Genomic DNA, 21,512 nt, shown 5'->3' on the forward strand with positions numbered 1-21,512 from the left:
GTATTGTAAGCATTATTAATATTTTGGTGGTAGGCCGAAACAATTCTATACTCTGAATGAAAATAAAAAAAAAAATGGAGCAGTAGAGAACAGCAATCATTTTTGCCAGTTATTCTATTATATTCAGTGTTTGTCTCTTTCTTGTTGTTGTTGTTGTTGTTGTTGTTCTTGATGATGATGATGCTAGCTCTCGTTTGGTTTTCTGTGCCTCTAGAAATTTTCACACTCTTTTTGTTCCTTTCGATTTGATAAATTAGTTCCATTTTAAATAGAGAAACACGGTCACATCTTTGAAAACATTTTTATGTAAATTGAATTTGAAATTTTAGAAAATCGAATAATGTTATTGATGTGGCACTCACCTTACGGATAACAATGGACTCTTCCACTGCTACATGTTTGAGTCTAGGGTATTAAACATGCAACATATATTTAAAAAACTAAAACTTAAAGTTTAAAGAAAAATAAAAAAAAGTATTTATTGCACATGAAAACAAAGAAACAAAAATATTTACAAATGACCAAAGGGAGATAAGCAAGTTCTTAATTCAGTCTAGTCTACGTTTAGAAAAAAAGACCGAGTTCTTGAAAATTGATAACAATATTTCTTTAGTCAGAGAAAAGGCAAGAAAATCTTTATAATTACCAAATGTGTCCAATTTTCTTTGAGGGCTGCTTGTAATTGATTCTTCTTATAAGATTCCTTTCGACCGGATTTGGATCTCAGGAAATATTGGCTGGAGTTAATCTAGTCAGTATCTGACAACCTGGAGCAGAGTAACGACTCAAACTGACTCTCTAACTGAAGAGTTGACGCTACCGGTGTTCTTTTATACTTTTGGCGAATGGAAAGTTCCAGAAACACTCCAGATAGATCACCACAACTTAGAACTTTCCAGAAACTTTTAAAAAGAACTTTTTTTATATTCTAATTTTAATGTAATGTTTTTAATAGTAATAATTTTTAATATTATTATAAGAAATTGTAATGTTTTTATGCAGAAAATGTTCTCCCATGACACCACTTACTATAAAGACAGAAAAAGTATGCCTCTCGGCGATTATGCACAAGTCATGTACACATGGCAGTCGGACTGACGTATACCCACACTCTTTATTTGCCATATTTGCTTTTCTGTTCAATATATTTTGTTTCCACTAATTACCGAATTGTACCTTTCTTCCGAACCCTTATGGAACCAGAATTGTTTTATTAATTGATTAAAATCATTTTTGGTGGGGGTGGGGGGTCTGAGGTTTTTATTGTAAAAACAACTTATTCATAGAAGAAAACTTAGTGTTTTCTTTTCTCTTCATTTTGTTGGTGGTACTCATCCGAAGGGTCAGTCTCTTGTGGAGAGAGAAATGTACACATCCGGTGTCGCTGACGGTTGGTGTGAAGTCTTGGTACACATCAGAGGCCCTACGAGAGTGACGATTAAATTAGCTAGTGTGGATTTTGACAAGAGTCACACTGAGTGTATGATAACTCAGATCTGTAAAACAAATTTATTCTCAGGATTAAATGAATAATAGGTGACGTAATGTTTATGCAGGAGACAACAGGTCAAACAATAAACAAAACAAAATTGAAGAGAGATGAATAACGTTTCGTTTTTGAACTGAGAGAAACAAATTCCATGGAAGCCGTGTGAATGAGACACAGCCAATGATATAGTTAACTGATAATCTCAGCAAATGTTACTGATGTCTCCAAATAAAAACCTTGAAGAAAACACAGCAAACATCTCCTTTTGCCCCTTTCTTCACAAAAAGAAGCTTATTTCTATTGCAACGACTAGATAAAACGGCGACGAAAAAAAGAAGCTACTATAAAAATGAGATAGCGTATAAACACCCCACACGTATAATGGGCTGCATTTATCTATGAAGAACTTTTTATTTTATTATTGAAAATGTTATAGCCTGATTAATGTCGGTTACATAGTTTAATATAAAATTCTATGAAATTATTCATTTCTTTTTAAATTTTCAAATTAACCTTTGTCATTTTAGCTTGTTAATTAGATTATTGAGTATTTTTATTCCTTTATCACTGATAGCATGAGTATACCATACATGAAAATCCTGCTGGAAATAGCGTTTGCAGGTAAGTAAATACCCAAAATGAGCATATCTTTTTGAAAATCGTGGACGCCTGTCAAGTATCTTTCTCTGGTTGCACCTGTAATCAAACTTTCGGAATCGTTTTTTTTTTTATCAAATAATTTTTCGTATCACAAATTGGCAAAATCAGTGGATACATAGCTTTCTTATTTCTTCATTGCAGCATGGAATCGTTAAAGTTTTTGGCGAAGAATTCATTATAATGCCAATCATTGAATCTGCTGATGCGCCATCTGTCGGACAACAGAATTCTGTTAAACATGGAATTGGCAAACTAAGAGGAAATAAAGCTTTGGATTTTGGAAGAGATTATGTTCTCGTACCAAGTAAGTTCAGCGAAATTTTTGTTTAATCTCCTTTGAAATTCCACCAGCATAAAACAAGTAAGGGATGTATATATTAAATTTAATTTCTTGAATTATTGTGTAGCTTTGATTTCAGATAGACAAAATGAATAAAAAAAATTAAAAAACAATGGAAGCTACAAACTAAAAGAAACAAATGTTCTATGATTAGATATGATATGGGAACGAGATCTCGTGAGTGGCGCAATGGCGAGAGTTGAAGGAAAAACGCTTGGCTCTTTTCCAATAGTGAGCCGGCCCTGTCGGTGGGGCATTAGAATACGCCGACTGCCCCCTTGCAGAGGGTAAAAGTCCCTCCATAGGGGTCCTGAATATGACCTTAAACTATATCCAGTGGTGAGGCCCCAGGTTGTGGGCTTTGGGGAGTGTGGAGCCACCCTTTAATTACCATTGCTCTCAGGTCCACTCTGATCCGGAGTGGTAGTACCTGTTAGGGTCCCAACTATGGGTTAAATAGAAACCGACGTGAAAGCAACAAATATATTCTATTAAAAAAAATTTTCTTCAAAATCTTTGGATTCGGCGTTAAATAACCCGAAAAGGGTTGATATGCCGTAAAACAAAAACAACCAACCAATAGTGAGCATCTAAGGTGACCGTGTAGTTGCTGAGCTACTCTCACTCCTAAATTATTCATTTCCTTAGTAACATTATCTTCGTAAAAATAACACCAAATAAGAAGCAGCTTAATACATAATACACGCACATGTAATCCAATATATAAACGGCTATATGTCTGCTGTCTGTTTGTCTCCATATTTTCAAATTCTATCTTCCCCGAAACTAAAAATCGCAGAGCAGCAGCAGGGGCCTGAAATGATTGGATTTTTACGGGCCATTCTTTTAAGCGTCTTTAGCCGGTTAAAATTGTTTTTAAGGAGCCAGAAATTGAAAAAAATCAAAATTGAAAAAATCGTTAAACATTTTGTACGTTCATCTTAGTTTATTTTTCACTTTTAATTTTAAATGGATTTATATGCTTGTCATGTTGTTACAGTGGTAACGTCACCAGCTTTGAATGCTATGGTTTCGGTTTCGATTCTAAGTGATAGCATATAAAATACTTTTTTTTACTTTGGAAATCACGACTCTATAATAATATATACGAAATCTGGACAAATTAAAATATCATATTTAAGCGTATTTTACTACCACGCAAAGCCGCCCCACCCCCACCCGCTAGTAATATATAAAGTAATTATTTTATATGGATCAAATCGATTCTTATGGTAATCAAATTTGAAAGGAAAATGAAGCTCATTATTCAAACGTTTAATAGTTTTTAAAAATTCGTAATCTATCTTTCCACTCTATTATTATATAAAGGTGTATGAGTTCATTCCTCATGGACTCCGAAACGGCTGGGCCGATTTTTATGAAATTTCGCACAAATGTACTCTATATAGCTGGCAGTGTTCTTTGATAGATTTTATATCAGAGTGTTTTCGATAAATGGTAAACGAAAGATCCAATGAGAGAAGGAACAGGCGATTTTGACCAAAGTTAACACCTTATACAGCCTAACACCACAAGTGTAATTGACAAGTTTTATTCCTGCACATGCAGAAAGGCTCATCATATAAAATCAACAGTATTTTCGTTGATATGACAGGGGCACATTCGAAATGAATGTTGCTGTTTAAAACACAACTGAAGTATGATACTTGATGTTTTCATTTTAAACTTAAATTGAAGCCATTATCACAGCACAAGCAGAAATACCAGGTATAAATTCAAGAGTAGGTTCTTTGATATGACAGGGGCGCGTTCGAAATGAATATTTCTTTTTAGAGTACAACTGAAGCATGATACTTGACTTCTGCATTTTAAACTTGAATTCAAGCCATTATATATATAAAAATAATTTTATAAAATCCACAGTAGGTTCTCTACAGTGCAATGTAGACTCCAATGTATTGTGGACTAAGTAACTGCTGGGAGGTATGTGACACTTCCTCCCACTGCACCGCGATGGGTCCCCAACTAGAGCAGGCAATCAATTGATTGGATTGAAAAATGTTTGATTTCATTGATTTACATATCAGAGTTATATTATACTGTAATTTAATGCCAGCTTCGAAGCAAATACAAACTAACACGCATTTCAAGGAGAATTCAAACCAAAGTTTAAGAAAATCAAGCTTTAATACAAAAAATCTATTATCAGAATCGTCAAATAAAAAGAGCACGCTATCAAATAACATTCAAAGAGTTTTTGCATGAAGTTTCACTTTGATTGCATACGGCTTTCATTTAGTAAGAAACGCTTGCGTTGATCCGTAAAAAAATATAGAAAGCATTTTTATGTTAACACTTCTATCTCTTTCCCTCTCTTTCGAGCCGTCTCTATATCTTTCTCTCTTCCCCATTTTCCTTCCCACTCGCTAACCCTCTCTTCCTCCTCTGTCCAGACCATTCCCCTTTCTCCTACTTACTCTCCTATTACTCTCAAATTCTCTCTCTTCTGATCCTGAGCACGTGGTACAGTGGGGGAAGAGGTGTCTGGTTACCTTTAATGTATCTAAGACCAAGCTCCTATCTTTGCATCATCAACGCTCTGATCCCCATCTGGCATCAATTGAAATGGCTGGTTCTCGTCTAGGGAAGGGTCCATGTTTTAATAAGCTTCTGGGCTTGACCTTTACTCCTGATCTGAAATGGAACACGTACATCAAGTCTGTTGCCAAGGTCACTGGGAAAATGGTGGGATCCTTCTACCGCTCCAGAAGATATCTCACTAATGATGCCATTCTTTATCTATATAAAAACCAAGTACGTCCAAGGATGGAGTACTGCTGCCACATCTGGGCAGGAGCTGCTAAAAACAGCCTATCCTGCCTTGACAGAGTACAAAATAGACTTTGTGGGCTAGTGGAGGATGCTCTTTTTTCTTCCCTGCAATCTCTCTCCCACAGAAGAGACGTTGCGAGCCTATCTTTATTTTATCGTTATTTCCATGGCAAGTGCTCGTCTGAGCTCCAATCTCTCGTCCCCCTTGCCGATCTTTCACGAAAAACACCTGTCTAGCTGAAACCACTGTCAATAATTTTCCCCACTGTTTATCTGTACCTAAATCAAAACGTAGATTCCATGAAAAGAAGTGCACCCTGTGGAACTCTGTTCTGTCTGCCTGTTTCCCTCCTGACTTCAACTTGGATGTCTTCAAGTCCAACATAAACAAATTCCTGATGAACCGCCCCCTTAAGTAATGATACCTTATCAAATCTCCAATACTAACGAATAATACAACACTACCCCATTGATTATTGTACAGACAATAACCCTTATTCCCGAGTGGCTTCTGAGCATTGATAAGTGGTGACCTCCATGTAAAAAAAATAAATAAATAAAAAATAATGTGTAAAAAATAATGAAAGATTAGAATTGTTTTTTACTTGGGAGTCACCTCTTATCAAGGCCCGAAGGCCACTCGAGGATAAGGGTTAATGAATGTAAGGTGGCAGTGTAGTAATCGTTAATGGTGTAAATTGGATAGAATTCGATTGTTTATGGAGATGGCTCAACAAGAACTTGTTTACATTGGATTTGAAGGCTACCATGTTGTATTCAACTGGAAAGCAGGATAGCGGAACAGTGTTCCACAGACTAGGAAAGAAGCTTTGCTCATGGAATTTGCATTTAGATTTTGGCACATATAGATATTGGGGGAAATCGAATATAGTGCTTGTAGCTAATCAAGTGTTTTTTTGTTAAAGTTTTGCAAGAGGGAATCATAAATTGAAGTTCAGTCAAGCACTTGTTATGAAAATAATGATAGAGCAGAAACTGGCTCGCAACATCTTTTCTGTTAGAAAGAGGTTGCAGGGAAGAGAAAAGGGCATCACCTACTAGGCTTCAAAGCCGGTTTTCAACTATCAAGGCTGGATAGGGTATACTGAGCAGCTCCTGTCAAGATGTGGTGACAGTACACCATTTTAAGGCATACCTGGCTCTTATACAGATAGAGGATTGCATCGGCAGTGAGATACCTACTGGAGTGGTAGAGCGATCCAACCATTTTTTTCAGCGATATTGGCAACAGATTTGATGTGTTCCATTTCAGAAGCTTGTGAAGATATGGATCCTCCCCAAGACAAGATCCATTCATTTCAATTGGTGCGTAATGGGTGTCAGAGTGATTATAATGAAAAGAGAGACGCTTGGTTTTCGATGCATTAAAATTAACCAGCCACCTTTTGCCCCATTGCACCACATTCTCAAGATCAGAAGATAAAGAATCTGAAAGATCTTGGTCATTTTGGGCCTTGGAAGTGTTGCAATAGATTGTTGTGTCATCTGCACAAATGATCTAAGAATGTGATTTGGGAAATCATGGATGAAGGTCAGGAAAAGAGGATAAAACCAAGAGGACCTCAGTGTTTATACTGAGTTTCTGATTTCTACCCATCAACAACTACTCTTATAAGCCTATCAGAGAAAAAGGATTTAATAATTAAGAGGACATTTCCAGCTATTTCATAGTTGGCGATCTTGTGAAGTAGACGTTTATGCCATACTCTATTAAAAGTATTTGATATATCAAGAGCTATTGCTCAAGAAACGAAGCCCTTGTCCTGAGATTCACTAATCTTGTGTGATATAATAGTTTGTACATCAGCTTTATATCTCACAGAATTGAAACCATATTGCATGTAGCTGAGCAGGTTATTTTTGCTGAGGTGATTGACCACTTCTCTATTTATCAAAGGTTATCTCATGATGCACAAGAAACTGACTGGTCTGTACTGAGAGCAAGGTGACTGATCTCCGGAATTTTTTTAATACAGGGCAGACTGATGAAGTTTTCCAGGGTGTTAGGAAGCATTTCTTCTTAATGCAGTGTTTAAATAGCTTTGTAAATATGGGAGCTAGTTCTGGCTGAAGCTTTTTCAACATTATGACTGCGGTCATGACTATGAATGTAATCGGGCCCAGTTGCTTTACTGAAATCAAGGTTTTTAATAAGCTTGGCAACATCATGTACAAATATTTGTATATTGTATCTCTGCTTCTGACGTGTTATGTAATGGGTGGTATTAAGAACACGTACCAAATATGCGAGTATGTTTCGTTGTTCTTATTTAGATGACGACTTATATATTTGTTGTTGTTCATGTTGTAAGAGTCTTAGTGTGTTATCGAGACAGTCTTAGGAGTGTTCATGTGTTGAGTGTTCATATGTCTTAAGATGTTCATGTTGTTGAGAGATGGAGACATAAACAGGTATATATAAAGAGAGTTCTGTATATATATAATAGACAGTGTACATGTTACTACAAGAGATTTTTTAATATCTTCATAGATAGACTGAAAGTGCGTTTGACATTTACGTTTGACAGTTGTACATATAATATAAATACGTTACCTTTCTCGTTGTAACAATGAACACAGAAAGACGGTAATTATAAAAAACATGATGATAATTTATTCTTCGACCGGTCGGACATGATTTTGTATTTCAGGGATTTAAAGTTGCTACATGGTTATTTCTAAACCCTCTCGCTTCCCAGAGGGTGCCTTGACTCTAACCGAGAATCGGTGTGAACCTCTCTGCTTCTCTGATCTGACTGATCTGATCCCCCCTAACTAACTTTGAACTCTTTCCTATATTGAGAAATCACATGTATGTCTGGTCAACGTGACCATAACTCACGTGTTATCAACATGCGCGATTTGCACGTTTCTTAAACCATTTCTGACGACCAGGAAATTTCCAATTCTCTTTGTTTTATTACAAAGGAATTTAACCTACTTGTCTAATTCTGTAACCCATATTTTATTATGCATTCTTTCTAAGAATGTGAATAGTTTCCAACCAAATTTGTATTTATTAAATATTTTAACAGAATCAACAATTTACTGGACATTCCATTTATAATAACATCCTGTGTTTATTTTAACTTATGATTGGAATTCTCAACAGGCTTCTGTTCTTGTAACATGACGTACATCAATGACAGAAGTTGCTTTCTTAGAGTCTCACAATGTCAATATCTACAACATAGAGATGAAACTTTCAGGTCATGAATGCATAAGTTCAGTCATCATAACAATGCAATTTATAACCCCCCTCTAATCCAAAATAAAAAAAAATATGAGGCCGTCGTATTAAATGAGGATTATTTCGAGTAAAAATGCCTTTATTATCATGCATGTAATAGAAAGCAAGACACGTTTGAAATATGTTAATATACTACAAAAATCGAGTCTAACGTTATGTAAAAATGGACTGGAATTAAACTGAAACGAAACTTTAACGAAATGTTAAAAATAAAAGTTGGAAAGAATACTTTTATTATTATTTTATTTTTTGTTATTTTTCATAGAGATATTCTGTTTGAGAAATTATATTTATTCATTAAATTTTGTAAATAAATTATTTTCATTATTCAGTAAAAGTCTTTACTTCGTTTCAGTACTCATGGTTTACGATCCAGGTTTTCGTGTGCACGATACAGTGGTTTTCTGTTTGTGGAGAAAGAAGTATTAAATCGCACTTTTGTTCTTATTGTTATGTAAGAATACTTCGATTTTTAACTCAAAATATTTTCCTATTTAATAATATATATATAAAAAAACAACATAAAACCATTTTTATTTCTCATAAACAATTTTTTGTTATTATCTTTTGTTCTCTAGCGCTAATCTATATAATTATCGGCGGTCGCTATTTTATATGTTGTGTTATTTGTTGATAAAACATGGTGACCGGGAGAGATATAAAAGCGAATAAAAATTAAAGAATATAAAAATATAAAGATAATACACCAAGGAGAGTTAGACAATAGATCAGCACATTCTTCAAGAGAAACAATTCTTGAAGAATTACGTCGGAAACATTACTTCATCGATCTCACACTCTTGTATTTTCGAGATTTCGTTTGGTTCCCAAGAACATTTTAACGGATTAGAATATTGAACTTTTGCTGAGGTAGAAACGAGTGCAGTTCTTTGTCATTATTCTGGCGAAATTAAAAAAATGAAATACTAAATTTCAAGTAAAACCAATGGCATCTACTGAATTGTCATGTCGCAGTAATGAATATATCCAAAAATTATGAAAAACGATAAGACAGAAAATTAATTATTCATAAAAACAGTTTTTGAAGAAAATAAAGTTTTGCTAAATTAGACAAAGAGTTTCGGTTTTCAGGAAATATTCACCTCTCTTGTGTTACAATTAGAACTCTCCGGTTTTTTTTGTTTGTTTGTTTGTTTGTTTTTTGTTTGTTTTTTGTTTATTTTTTTTTTGTTTTTTTTTGCAAAACTCAATTTTTACTAATTGTCTTCGAAAACAAGATAATTACTAAAATAAATATGAAAAACGTTCATTTCAAATTTTAACCCAAACTAAATGTTTACAATGTTTGATTAATCAAAAATTGTTGCATTTTTTAATTTATATATATTTTTTTTTTACATGGACCAGTGGACCACTATAAAACTCTTTACGTCTTTAGTTATGTATCACATTTCTATCCAGTAAAAAGAATATCAATAATTACAAGTGTAGTGTAGAGGAGACTTTAAGGGAACACAATGATGTATATAAGTCATTTTCCCTATATATCGCGCTTGGTACTGTATGATTTTGGGGGTCTCATATACTACATTGAAAACCAATATTTAAGGGAGTAAGAGATGGATTCATACTTTTTCCAAAGCTATTACTGAAAGTGATGGACTAGTTCCTGAGAGAACTCAAACACAGCATTTCAAAACCACAGTATGAATAATAATAATAATAATAATAATAATAATAATAATAATAATAATAAATAGCAGACGAAAAAAGTAAGCGTTTCTAACTGAAATTTTAATTTTTAAGCGTTTCTAACTGAAATTTTAATTTTAACCTTAAATTCACGGTTGAAACGAGGACTTGTCTTACACTTGTTCGGATCTGTTAAGTTTTTGTTTGGGTGTACATTTTTCCTGGCCATCATCAGCAGCATCGTCAGAGTTAAAAAATAGCAGAAGAATAAAATAAGTGTTTCTAACTGAAATTTTAATTTAACTTTCAATTCAAGGTTGAATCGAGGACTTTTGTCACACTTGCTCGGATCAGTTATACTTTTCTTTGTGTGTACATTTTGTGTGGCCGTTGGCGGCGGTATCAACAAAATAAACAACCGAAAAAAAAAATGTAAACATTTCCAACTGGATTTTTCGACTAAACTTTCGCTGCTCGCATGAAAGGAAAACTTGTTGCTACATAATCCTATTCACATAATAATAATAATAATAATAATAATAATAATAATAATAATAATAATAATAATAATAATTTATAAAGGTGAAATAGTACTAATTATGTAATGGCCTTTCATGCCCAAAACTTGGTCTTTAGTCCAGGTGAACATTTCCGAAATGGTATCTCAATAAAAATACCAGAGAAGGAAAACCTTAAACAAACCATTCCTTATACTATTTCAATATGAGTGTTCAAAACTACCAAACTGAGAACTACGTAAATGGGACCAGAACATCAACATCAATTGTAGGTCCCATGTCTGGTAGGGGAAAGAACAAGGTTTCCCCGGCCGTTAACCAGAGAATTCCTCAAAACACTACCACTAGAACAAATTGGACTAAAACCTTAAATAAAACTGTGATGAAGTGTTATCTGAAAAGTGGTGCCCCTAATAGGCAATACAGAAAAAGAATGCACCATATATGGAATGAACTGGGCCTGTTTAAAATAACAGAGCAAAAATTTGCAGGACAAGCCTGAATAATTAGAAAAAAATGAATTGCTGTCTGGCCTTGAAATTGAAGATCTTAAAAGAGAAAGAGTGTGGATAGCAATAAACATGATGGGGTTGATGAAATGATGAAGGTAGAAGTAATTACTGAAAATGTAAATGAAAATATTTGACCTTTCAACAATCAGATTCTTTACAAAGGAACAATCGTTAAACTCATAATTGAACATGGGAAGACGAAAGAAGAGATTGATGTCTTCAAATTAGTAGATGAGAAAGGTAAGAGCTGGCAATTTAGAACAGCCACCAAACCTCCGATTTGTGAATTGAAGACTAAAATCTATCAATACAAAGTGAATGAAGTCCTGCCATTTTTTCCAGTAAATAATTTAAAACAGTGCATTAACAACATTAACGTCCAAATGGGCAAATAAAGCAACTTCGAAAAGACCTAAGTAAAGTACAAGCTGCCGTAGAAGGCAAACTCAAACGTCAGAGCGTATGTGATAAACTAAATCAAAAATTTGACATACAACAAAAAGGTTTTCAGTGGGTAATTGAAAAGCTGAAACAGCGTATCACAGCTAAAACTACCAAAGTTAAACGCTGCAGTGACAGAATTGAGCAATATCGGCAGAATAGGCTGTTTGAGAATAACCAAAATCTTCTTTTTTATCTACTATAAGTAATTGAAAGAGAGAAGGACGTTGTACCCAATGCTGATGAATCGCGTGTATTCTAGAAAGGCATCTGGGAAAAGGAAGAAAAATATCAAGACGATGCAGAATGAATCAAATACATTGAAAGAGAGGTGACCTCTAGAATGGAGCAACAAATGAACATAACAGTCACCGCCGAAATGCTGAGGGCAAAGGCTAAAAAGCTTTCAAATTGGAAAGCGCCTGAACCTGACAGAGTCCAGGGATACTAGTTTAAAAACCTCCCAGCTCTCCACCCGCTTCTCACAATAATGCTAAACGACTGTTTGATGACAGGTAACTTCCCTGGTTGACTGACAAAAGGAACTACAGTCCTAATTATGAAGGATAAGACAAAAGGGGGTGAAGTGGCTAACTTTAGACTAATCACTTGCCTCTCAGTTATGTGGAAACTTTTCACTAGCATACTGTCTGAAAGTATTTATAATCATTTGGGCCAAAACAATTTGCTGCCTGAAGAACAGAAAGGTTGTCAAAAAAAAATCACATGAAGAATTGGGAAACCAATTTACCTTCAGGAAATGTTGTATTAGACAAAGTGAAAATTAAGAGAGGGATCTTCCAGGGTGATAGTCTGCTTTTTGTCATCAGCTTTATCTCGTTGACATTTCTTTTACGGAATGTGAAAGCAGGGTATGAAACCGGAAAAGGACTTCTTACAATCAACCATCTACCATTTATGGATGAACTGCCCCCTTAAGTAAGACACTTTATCAGATCTCCATTACTAGCGTTTACTACGATATTGTCCGATTGATTACTGTACACGAAATAACCCTTATCCCCAAGTGGCTTCTGGGCCTTGATAAATGGTGACTTCCATGTAAAAAAAAACAATGACCTTAAAGTTTTTGGAAAGAATGAGAATCAACTTGATACGTTGATGAACACGACCAGATTGTTTAGTAATGACATAAGGATGGAATTTGGCATCTCCAAATGTGCTGAATTCTTGTGATTAAAAGAGGCAAGCTAGTCCACTCAGACGGCCTTGAACTTCCAACAACAGATCTGATAAAGAATGTTGACACCGATAGAGGTACAAGTATTTGGGGATATTGGAAGCGGACAAGAACATAGAAATAAAAAATCAGGCCACAGCCGAGTACATCAGAAAATTAAGGGTTAATCTTAAATCACATTTCTTTTTTTTTATTATTACATTTTCACCCAAAACAAGGCATATTGCCACTTTGTTGTAGGGGGCTACTATCAGGGACATGAGCATCAGAGGTACTGTGTAGGGAGTTGGGCAGCAAGATGTCGGTTCACGTTGCACTTGAACTTCTGCATGGCAGTACAGTTGAGGAAACAGGGACCCGACAGAGAATTCCAAAGTTTAGCTGTCCTGGGAAAGAAACTACTGGAGTAGAAGGCTCCTTACATCTAGAGATCTCTACTGTGAAGGGGTGGGATTTAGCTGCTTGTCGGGTTTGTCGGGGGTATTTATATAGAGGGGGTACAAGTGCTTGCAGTTCGTCGGAACATTCACCGTTAAAGTACTTGTAGAAATGGCAGAGGGATGCAACATTTCGTAGATGGGACAGGGGCTGAAATTTAGATGACAGTTCAGGACTTATCAGATTGGCGATACTCCATACATGGGCGAATGGTGGTCTTATAGAGGTATAGGATACTTTCGGGCGTTAGTATCTTTCTAGCATGGTAGAACATGCAACACAATATTAGCTACTATTATTTTCTCTACCGCTCTCCCTCGACTCAGGACTGCTCCATGATAAACAAAGTATCTGACAGCATAGACACGGCACTGTCCCTCGACACTAGCGCACAAATACATGTATTTGGTGACTTTAATGTCCACCACAAAAACTGGCTTGGATTCTCTACTCACACAGATGCAGCGGGCAGCACAACCCATAGCTTCGCTATATCTCACTCCCTATCACAAATTGTTACGTTTCCAACCCGTTTCCCTGACCAGGAAGAACAACACGCATCACTTCTAGATCTGTTTTTGACCACAGTTCCCGATGACTGCATAACGAAGGCCCACAGCCCACTTTGGAAAGCTGATCATGCAGTGATAATGGTTGAAATCGCCCTAAACTCTAGACCCAAAACTGAAGAGCCAGTGCTCAAAACAACGAGATATTATAATAAGGCTGACTGGGAAGCCATCAGGGAACTAATTAGAGATGCTCCATGGAAAAATATTTTCTCTCTCCCTGCTGAACAATGTGCAAACGAGACCACTGACTGGTTCAAAACTGCAATCGAAGCGCATGTTCCCATGTGGAAATTTTATAGTAAGCCCCACTCTCCCCAATGGTTTACGTCGACTTGTGCAACTGCCATTGCTCAAAAGCAGCATGCATACCGTAGGTTTAACCGACATCAGTCTAGTTCAAACAGACTGAAGTATATAGAAGCTAGAAATAACGTTAAGAAAGAAATAGCGACAGCTAAGAGAGAATTTACGGAAACCACTAAAAAGCGCATCGAAGCACAAAAACTAGGAACTCGAGACTTCTGGAAAATCTACAACAGTGTAGTAAATAATGGGCAATCAACAATTCCCCCACTAACCAACAATCATGAGGTTGTCTCCTCAGCAACTGACAAGGCTAACATGCTTGCCAGTCGGTTTGCCTCAAACTCCACACTGGACCCTTCCAACCACCCCCTACCTGACTTTCCTATGCGGACAGATGCCACACTAGACGATCTGAAAACCACCCCTGCTCAGGTGCATGCTATCATAAAAAACCTTGACACCTCAAAAGCATGTGGACCTGATCTTATCCCAGCTGTGCTATTAAAAAAGTGCTCAGCCGAAGTAGCTCCAGTTCTCTCCAAACTCTACAACAAATGCCTTAATGAAGCTTGCTTTCCGGGCTGTTGGAAAACTGCTTCTGTTGTACCAGTATTCAAGAATTCTGGCGAAAGGACAGACCCATCAAATTATCGCCCCATTAGCCTCCTCCCACTTTTTGCCAAAATATTTGAGACCATAATTAACCATGCTCTAGTCCATCATCTTACAGATGCTAAACTACTGACTGACAAACAATATGGATTTAGACAAGCCCGTTCCACAGCAGACATCCTAACTGTGATCTCTGAACGTATATACCATTCACTGGACAAAGCGGGGGAGGGCAGAGCGGTAGCTCTAGATATATCTAAGGCTTTTGACAGGGTATGGCATGAGGGTCTCCTCAGTAAAATCAGATCATACGGTATCACTGGTAGAATACTTAACATAATTAAATCCTTCTTAGATAAGAGAAAAATCCAGGTTGTCCTCGACGGTCGTACATCTAAACAATATGATATAAATGCGGGAGTGCCTCAGGGTTCTATCCTTGGACCTCTATTGTTCCTGATATTCATAAATGACCTCCCCGACAACATTGCCTCTGAGATGGGTATATATGCTGATGACACTACACTCTATGGCAGGCACGACAGGAAGACGAATGAACACATTTCTAAAGAAATGGCAGAAACACTAGAGGAAGACCTCCAATCTGTAGTGGAATGGGGACAAAAGTGGTTGGTCGCGTTCAATGCTGCCAAGACTAAACTAGTTTCATTCAATAATTACAAGAAACCCTCTCTACCACCCATAGCAATGGCCAACGACTCTTTATCTGAGAGTCCATCTTTCAAACTCCTTGGCCTAACGTTCACAGGAAACATGAGTTGGAACAATTACATTGAAGGCATTGCCAGGGCCGCTGCAAGAAAGGTGGGCTCTCTCTACCGTGCTAGAAAACTACTAACACCCGAAAGTATCCTGTACCTCTATAAGGCCACCATTCGCCCATGTATGGAGTATTGCTGCCACATCTGGGCTGGTGCATCTGCTACTAGTCTCTCGCTCCTTGACAAGGTTCAAAAGAGAGTCGCAAACCTGATAGGCCCTGAACTGGCATCTAAGCTTCAGCCTCTGTCCCATCGACGAAATGTTGCATCCCTCTGCCTTTTCTACAAGTATTTTAGTGGTGAATGCTCTGACGAACTGCAATCACTTGTGCCCCCACGACGTGAGCACCCTCGACAAACCCGACAGGCTGCTAAATCCCACCCCCACACTGTAGAGATCCCTAGATGTAAAAGATCTTTTTACTCCAATAGTTTCTTCCCCAGAACCGCTAGACTCTGGAATTCCATTCCAGGTCCCTGCTTCCCCAACAGTACTGACGTGCAGAAGTTCAAGTGTAACGTGAACCGACACCTTGCTGCCCAAATCCCTACATAGTACCCCAGTAGTGTTGCCCCTGATAGTAGCCCCCTACACCAAAGTGGCAATGTGCCTTGTTTGGGGTGAAAATGTAATAAAAAAAAAAAAAAAAAAAAAAAAGAGAGAGAACCTACCTTCTTCACAGCAGTCCTAGCGATACTCTCGATGTAATTGTTCCAACTCATATTTCCTGAGAGCGTTAGGCCGAGGAGTTTAAAAGATGTACTTTCAAGTAAAGAGTCATTGGCAATTGCTATTGGTGGTAGAGAAGGTTTCTTGTAATTATTGAAGGAAACAAGTTTTGTCTTGGCAGCATTGAATGTGACCATCCATTTATGTCCCCATTCCACTGCAGATCGGAGATCATCCTCTAGTGCTTCTGCCATTTCTTTAGATAAGTGTTCATTTGTTTTCCTGTCATGCCTGTTATAGAGTGTGGTGTCATCAGCATATATACCCATCTTAGAGGTAGTTTTGTCGGGGAGGTCATTAATGAATATTAGGAACAATAGAGGTCCAAGGATAGACCCTTGAGGCACTCCCGCATTTATATCATATTGTTTAGATGTACGACCGTCAAGGACAACCTGGATTTTTCTCTTATCTAAGAAGGATTTAATTATGTTAAGTATTCTACCAGTGATACCGTATGATCTAATTTTCCTGAGGAGACCCTCATGCCATACTCTGTCAAAAGCCTTAGATATATCTAGAGCTACTGCTCTGCCCTCCCCGGCTTTGTCCAGTGAATGGTATATATGTTCAGAGATTACAGTGAGGATGTCTGTGTTGAATGGGCTTGTCTAAATCCATATTGTTGGTCAGTCAGAAGTTTAGCATCTGTAAGGTGATGAACTAGAGCTTGGTTAATTATGGTCTCAAATATTTTGGCGAAAAGTGGGAGGAGGCTAATGGGGCGATAATTTGATGGGTCAGTTTTTTCGCTAGAATTCTTGAAAACTGGTACTACAGAAGCAGTTTTCCAGCAGGCAGGAAAGCAAGATTCATTAAGGCATTTGTTGTAAAGTTTGGAGAGAACAGGAGCTACTTCAGCGGAGCACTTTTTTAATAGCACAGCCGGGATGAGATCAGGTCCACATGCTTTTGCAGTGTCAAGATTTCTTATGATAGCATGCACCTGAAAAGGGGTGATTTTCAGATCGCCTAGTGTGGCGTCTGTCCACAAAGGAAGGTCAAGGAGGGGGTGGTTGACAGGGTCCAGTGTGGAGTTGGAGGCAAACCGACTGGCAAGCATGTTAGCCTTCTCAGTTGCAGACCAAACAACCTCATGATTGTTGGATAGTGAGGGGATTGTTGATTGCCCATTATTTACTACACTGTTGTAGATTTTCCAGAAGTCGAGGGTCCCTAATTTCTGTGCTTCGATGCGTTTTTTGGTGATTTCAGTAAATTCTCTCTTAGCTGTCGCTATTTCTTTCTTACAGTTACTTCTGGCTTCTATATACTTCTGCCTGTTTGAACTGGACTTATGTCGGTTACTTCTGCGGTACACATGCTGCCTTTGTGCAACATCTCCACAGTCAGAATACAATATATATCATCTACGCCAGAGCAGTAGCTATCATTTGATATACTGCTGGCACACTTGATTGGAAGGTGGATGAATTGAAATGTTTGGACACAAAAACACATACAATGTTTACAATTTATGGGGCATTTGCTAAGAAAGGGGATGTTGACTGATTGTATTTATCTAGAAAGAAAGATGGTCGAGGTTTACTTAGTGTTGAAGATGTTGTAAATATAGAAGAAAAAAGCCTAACTAAATATATTTCTGAAAGCCATGAATTCTTCTACATGAAGTGAGAAGAGAAAAAATAATAAAACCTGGAGCGAAGAAGAGTCAGCGATTACAAGAAAGAGAGGAAAAATTATTTGTAAAGAAACTACACAGTGCATTCTTTAAGAATAATGAATTTAAAGATAACGACAACTGGAATTGGTTGGTCAGGGGAGATCTTAAAAGATCTACTGAGAGCAAATTAATGGTAGCCTCGGAACAAGCCACTTGCACTAGGTCCATCAAACATTACATCGACAAAACTGCAGAATCACTGATGTGCAGATTGTGTAATGAAAGGGAAGAAACATTAGCGCATATTGTATCAGAATGCCCTATGCTAGTTCAACACCAATACAAAAAATGGAGACACGACACTGGAATATATGCAAACTATGCATTATACCACAATGGTATGAACATAAACCAGAAGTGGTGCAGGAAAACGACAATGTCAAACTTCTTTTTTTCTTCTTTTTTTTTAAATCAATTTTCACCCCAAACAAGGCACAGTGCCACTTTGAAGTAGGGGGCTACTATCGAGGACATAATTTGCAGGGGCATTATTAAGGGAGTTGAGTAGCAAGATGTTTGTTCACATTACACTTGAACTTCTGCATATCAGTACAGTTGGGAAAGCAGAATACCGGAAGGGAGTTCCAAAGACTTGCAGTTCTGGGGAAGAAACTATTGAAGTAAAAGGCTTTCTTACACCTAGGGATCTCTACTTTAAAGGGGTGGGACTTAGTTGCTTGTCGGGTTTGTCAGAGGTAGTCACGTCGAGGAGGTACAAGTGTTTGTAGTTTGTCAGAGCATTCACCATTAAAGTATTTGTAGAACAGGCATAGGGATGCAACATTTCGTCGATGGGACAGAGGCTGAAGCCTAGATTCAGTTCAGGACCTATCAGGTTGGCGACTCTCTTTTGAACTCTGTCCAGGAGTGAGAGACCAGCAGCAGATGCACCAGCCCAGATGTGACAACAATACTCCATACATGGACGAATGGTGGCCTTAGAGAGGTACAGGATACTTTCAGGCATAAGTAATTTTCACTGTAAACGTTAGGCCGAGGAGTTTAAAAGAAGTACTTTCAGGCAATGTGTTCTTGGCCATTGCTATTGGCAGTAGAGAAGGTTTCTTGTAATTATTGAAGGAAACAAGCTTAGTCTTGGCAGCATTGAATGTAACCATCCATTTTTGTCCCCATTCCACTACAGATTGGAGGTCTTCCTCTAGTGTTTCTGCCATGTCCTTAGATATGTGTTCATTTGTTTTCCCCTCATGCCTGTTATAGAGAGTGGTGTCATCGGCAAATATACCCATCTCCAAAACAATTCCATCAGGGGAGTCATTTATGAATATCAGGGATAATAAAGGTCAAAGGATAGACCCCTGAGGCACTTCCACATTTATATCATATTGTTTAGATGTACAACCATCGAGGACAACTTGAATTTTTCTCTTACTTAAGAAGAATACATAATGATTTAATTGCATTATGTATTCTTCTAGTGGTACCATATGACCTAATTTTCCTTAGAAGACCATCGTGCCATACCCTATCAAAAGCCTTAGATATATCAAGGGCTACCGCTCTACCTTCCCCTATTTTGTTTAGTGAACGGTATATACATTCAGAGACTACAGTTAAGATATCTGCTGTTGAACAGGCTTGCCTAAATCCATATTGTTTGTCGGTCAGGAGTTTAGCAGCTGTTAGGTGTTGGACTAGGGCTTGATTTACTAAGGACTCAAATATTTTGGCAAAAAGCGGGAGGAGGCTAATAGGGCGATAATTTTAATTTAGTAGGTCAGTTCTTTCACCAGTATTCTTGAAGACTGATACCACAGAAGCGGTTTTTCAGCAGTCGGGAAAGCAAGATTCGTTAAGGCATTTATTGTAAAGTTTGGAGAGAACTGGAGCAACCTCAGCAGAGCATTTTTTTAATAACACTTCTTTGGGATATGCGCATACAGACTGATAAGGACCTTAAACACTCCAGACCTGGTATAATTTTACTAAATAAAAACACGAGAACTTGCTCAGTCATTGATGTAGCCTGCCCTTTCGATACCAGAGTGTGAGAATAAGAAAAAATATAAAAATAAATAATTACCAAGATCTAAAATGGGAATTAGTTAGACTCTGGAAATATAAAGAAGTCAAGGTGATTCCCATTGTGATTGGAACGCTTGGGACCATAATAAAAAGCCACCACAAATGGTTTAATCAGATTGACAAGACACTTTCTTTTATAATCTTACAAAAAGGCTTGCCTGTTGGGAACAGTGAAAATGTTAAGGTATAGCTTGAATGTCTAAAAAAATGAATAAATAAAATAAAAAATAATAATAAATAACATCAGAACGTTAAGAATGCTATCAAATAATAATAATATAATATCAACACCTCAAACTGTACGACAGTTAAGGTGATTCCCATTGTGATTGAAAAGCTTGGGATCATAACAAAAAAGCCACCATAAACGGCTTAATCAGATTTATAAGACAATTTCTTTTACAATTTTGCAAATCGCTTGCCTGTTGCGCATGGCGATAGTGTTAATTCAGCTTGAATTTCTAAAGTCAAAGGAATTGACCTGATGTTTAAGAAAGAAAATTCAACGAAAAACCTCCAAAGGTTGAGACTACTGTAATAATAATAATAATAATAATAATAATAATAATAATAATATAACGTAATTGAGCATTCCGGTTTTATTTCTCCAAAATTATAGATCATCTAGAGATACCTGTTTTGCTCTATCTTCAGTGTGGAGTGCGTTTCAATTTAAGATTTATGTACATTACATTTAAATTTCTGCATGTTGGTATGGATAGACAGAGATAAGGGAAGAGAATATTTCTAGTATCTAGAGACCTCTAAAAGAAGGGTGGGATTTTGTGTTGAGGGTGGGTATTATGTTGAGGGTGGGTACAAGTGCAGTAATTTCAGCAAAGTACTTGTATGACAAGGATAGAGGATGCAACACTGCATTGATGTGGCAGACGCTAGAGATCATCATCATCATCACCATCGCCATCGTCACCACCACCATCACCATCATCATCATTGTCATCATCAGTGTGGATGTCTTCAGTCGACAAGCACAATCTCGTCTTACCCTTATTACACTCGCTATTAAGAGAGGGAAATTACCGTGCATATATTTTGTCTTTTGTCTAAATTTTCATTATCAACTACCTAGCATGTTTAATTTTACGAAGGGGTTACCACATATCAAGACCCAGAGACCACTCGAGGATAAGGGTTAATGTATGTATTGTAATCATTGGGACAGTAGTGTAATAATCGTTTGTAATGAAAATTTGGTATAATTTGCTGATTTATGAGGACGATTCAAAAAGAAATTGTTTACGTTGGACTTGAAGACGACAATATTGTAGTCAGCTGGAAAGCAGACCAGCGGAACAGAGTTCCACAGACAGGCAGTTCTAGGAAAGAAGCTATGTTGATGGAATCCATGTTTAGGTTTAAGCACCGATAGAGAGTATGGGAATTTATTGATAGTGTTTTTGGCTGAAGATCAATGCTTTGCACTAAGTGGCAACAGTTAATTCT

General features: G+C 37.2%; 1 protein-coding gene across 1 annotated transcript in view; it reads left to right on the forward strand.

Annotated features, from left to right (window-relative positions):
* The window catches only part of LOC145279611 (uncharacterized), a 330,448-nt gene that overhangs the window by 160,920 nt on the left and 148,016 nt on the right, over positions 1–21,512 (forward strand). Inside the window, exon 4 of the mRNA XM_080130805.1 lies at positions 2,291–2,453. Coding sequence (XP_079986931.1) covers positions 2,291–2,453 — 163 coding nt within the window. The remainder of the gene's footprint in view (positions 1–2,290; positions 2,454–21,512) is intronic.

Source organism: Euprymna scolopes, chromosome 7, assembly GCF_053919585.1.
Source record: "Euprymna scolopes isolate OS-2025 chromosome 7, ASM5391958v1, whole genome shotgun sequence".
In the NCBI taxonomy this organism is placed as follows: Eukaryota; Metazoa; Mollusca; class Cephalopoda; order Sepiida; family Sepiolidae; genus Euprymna; species Euprymna scolopes.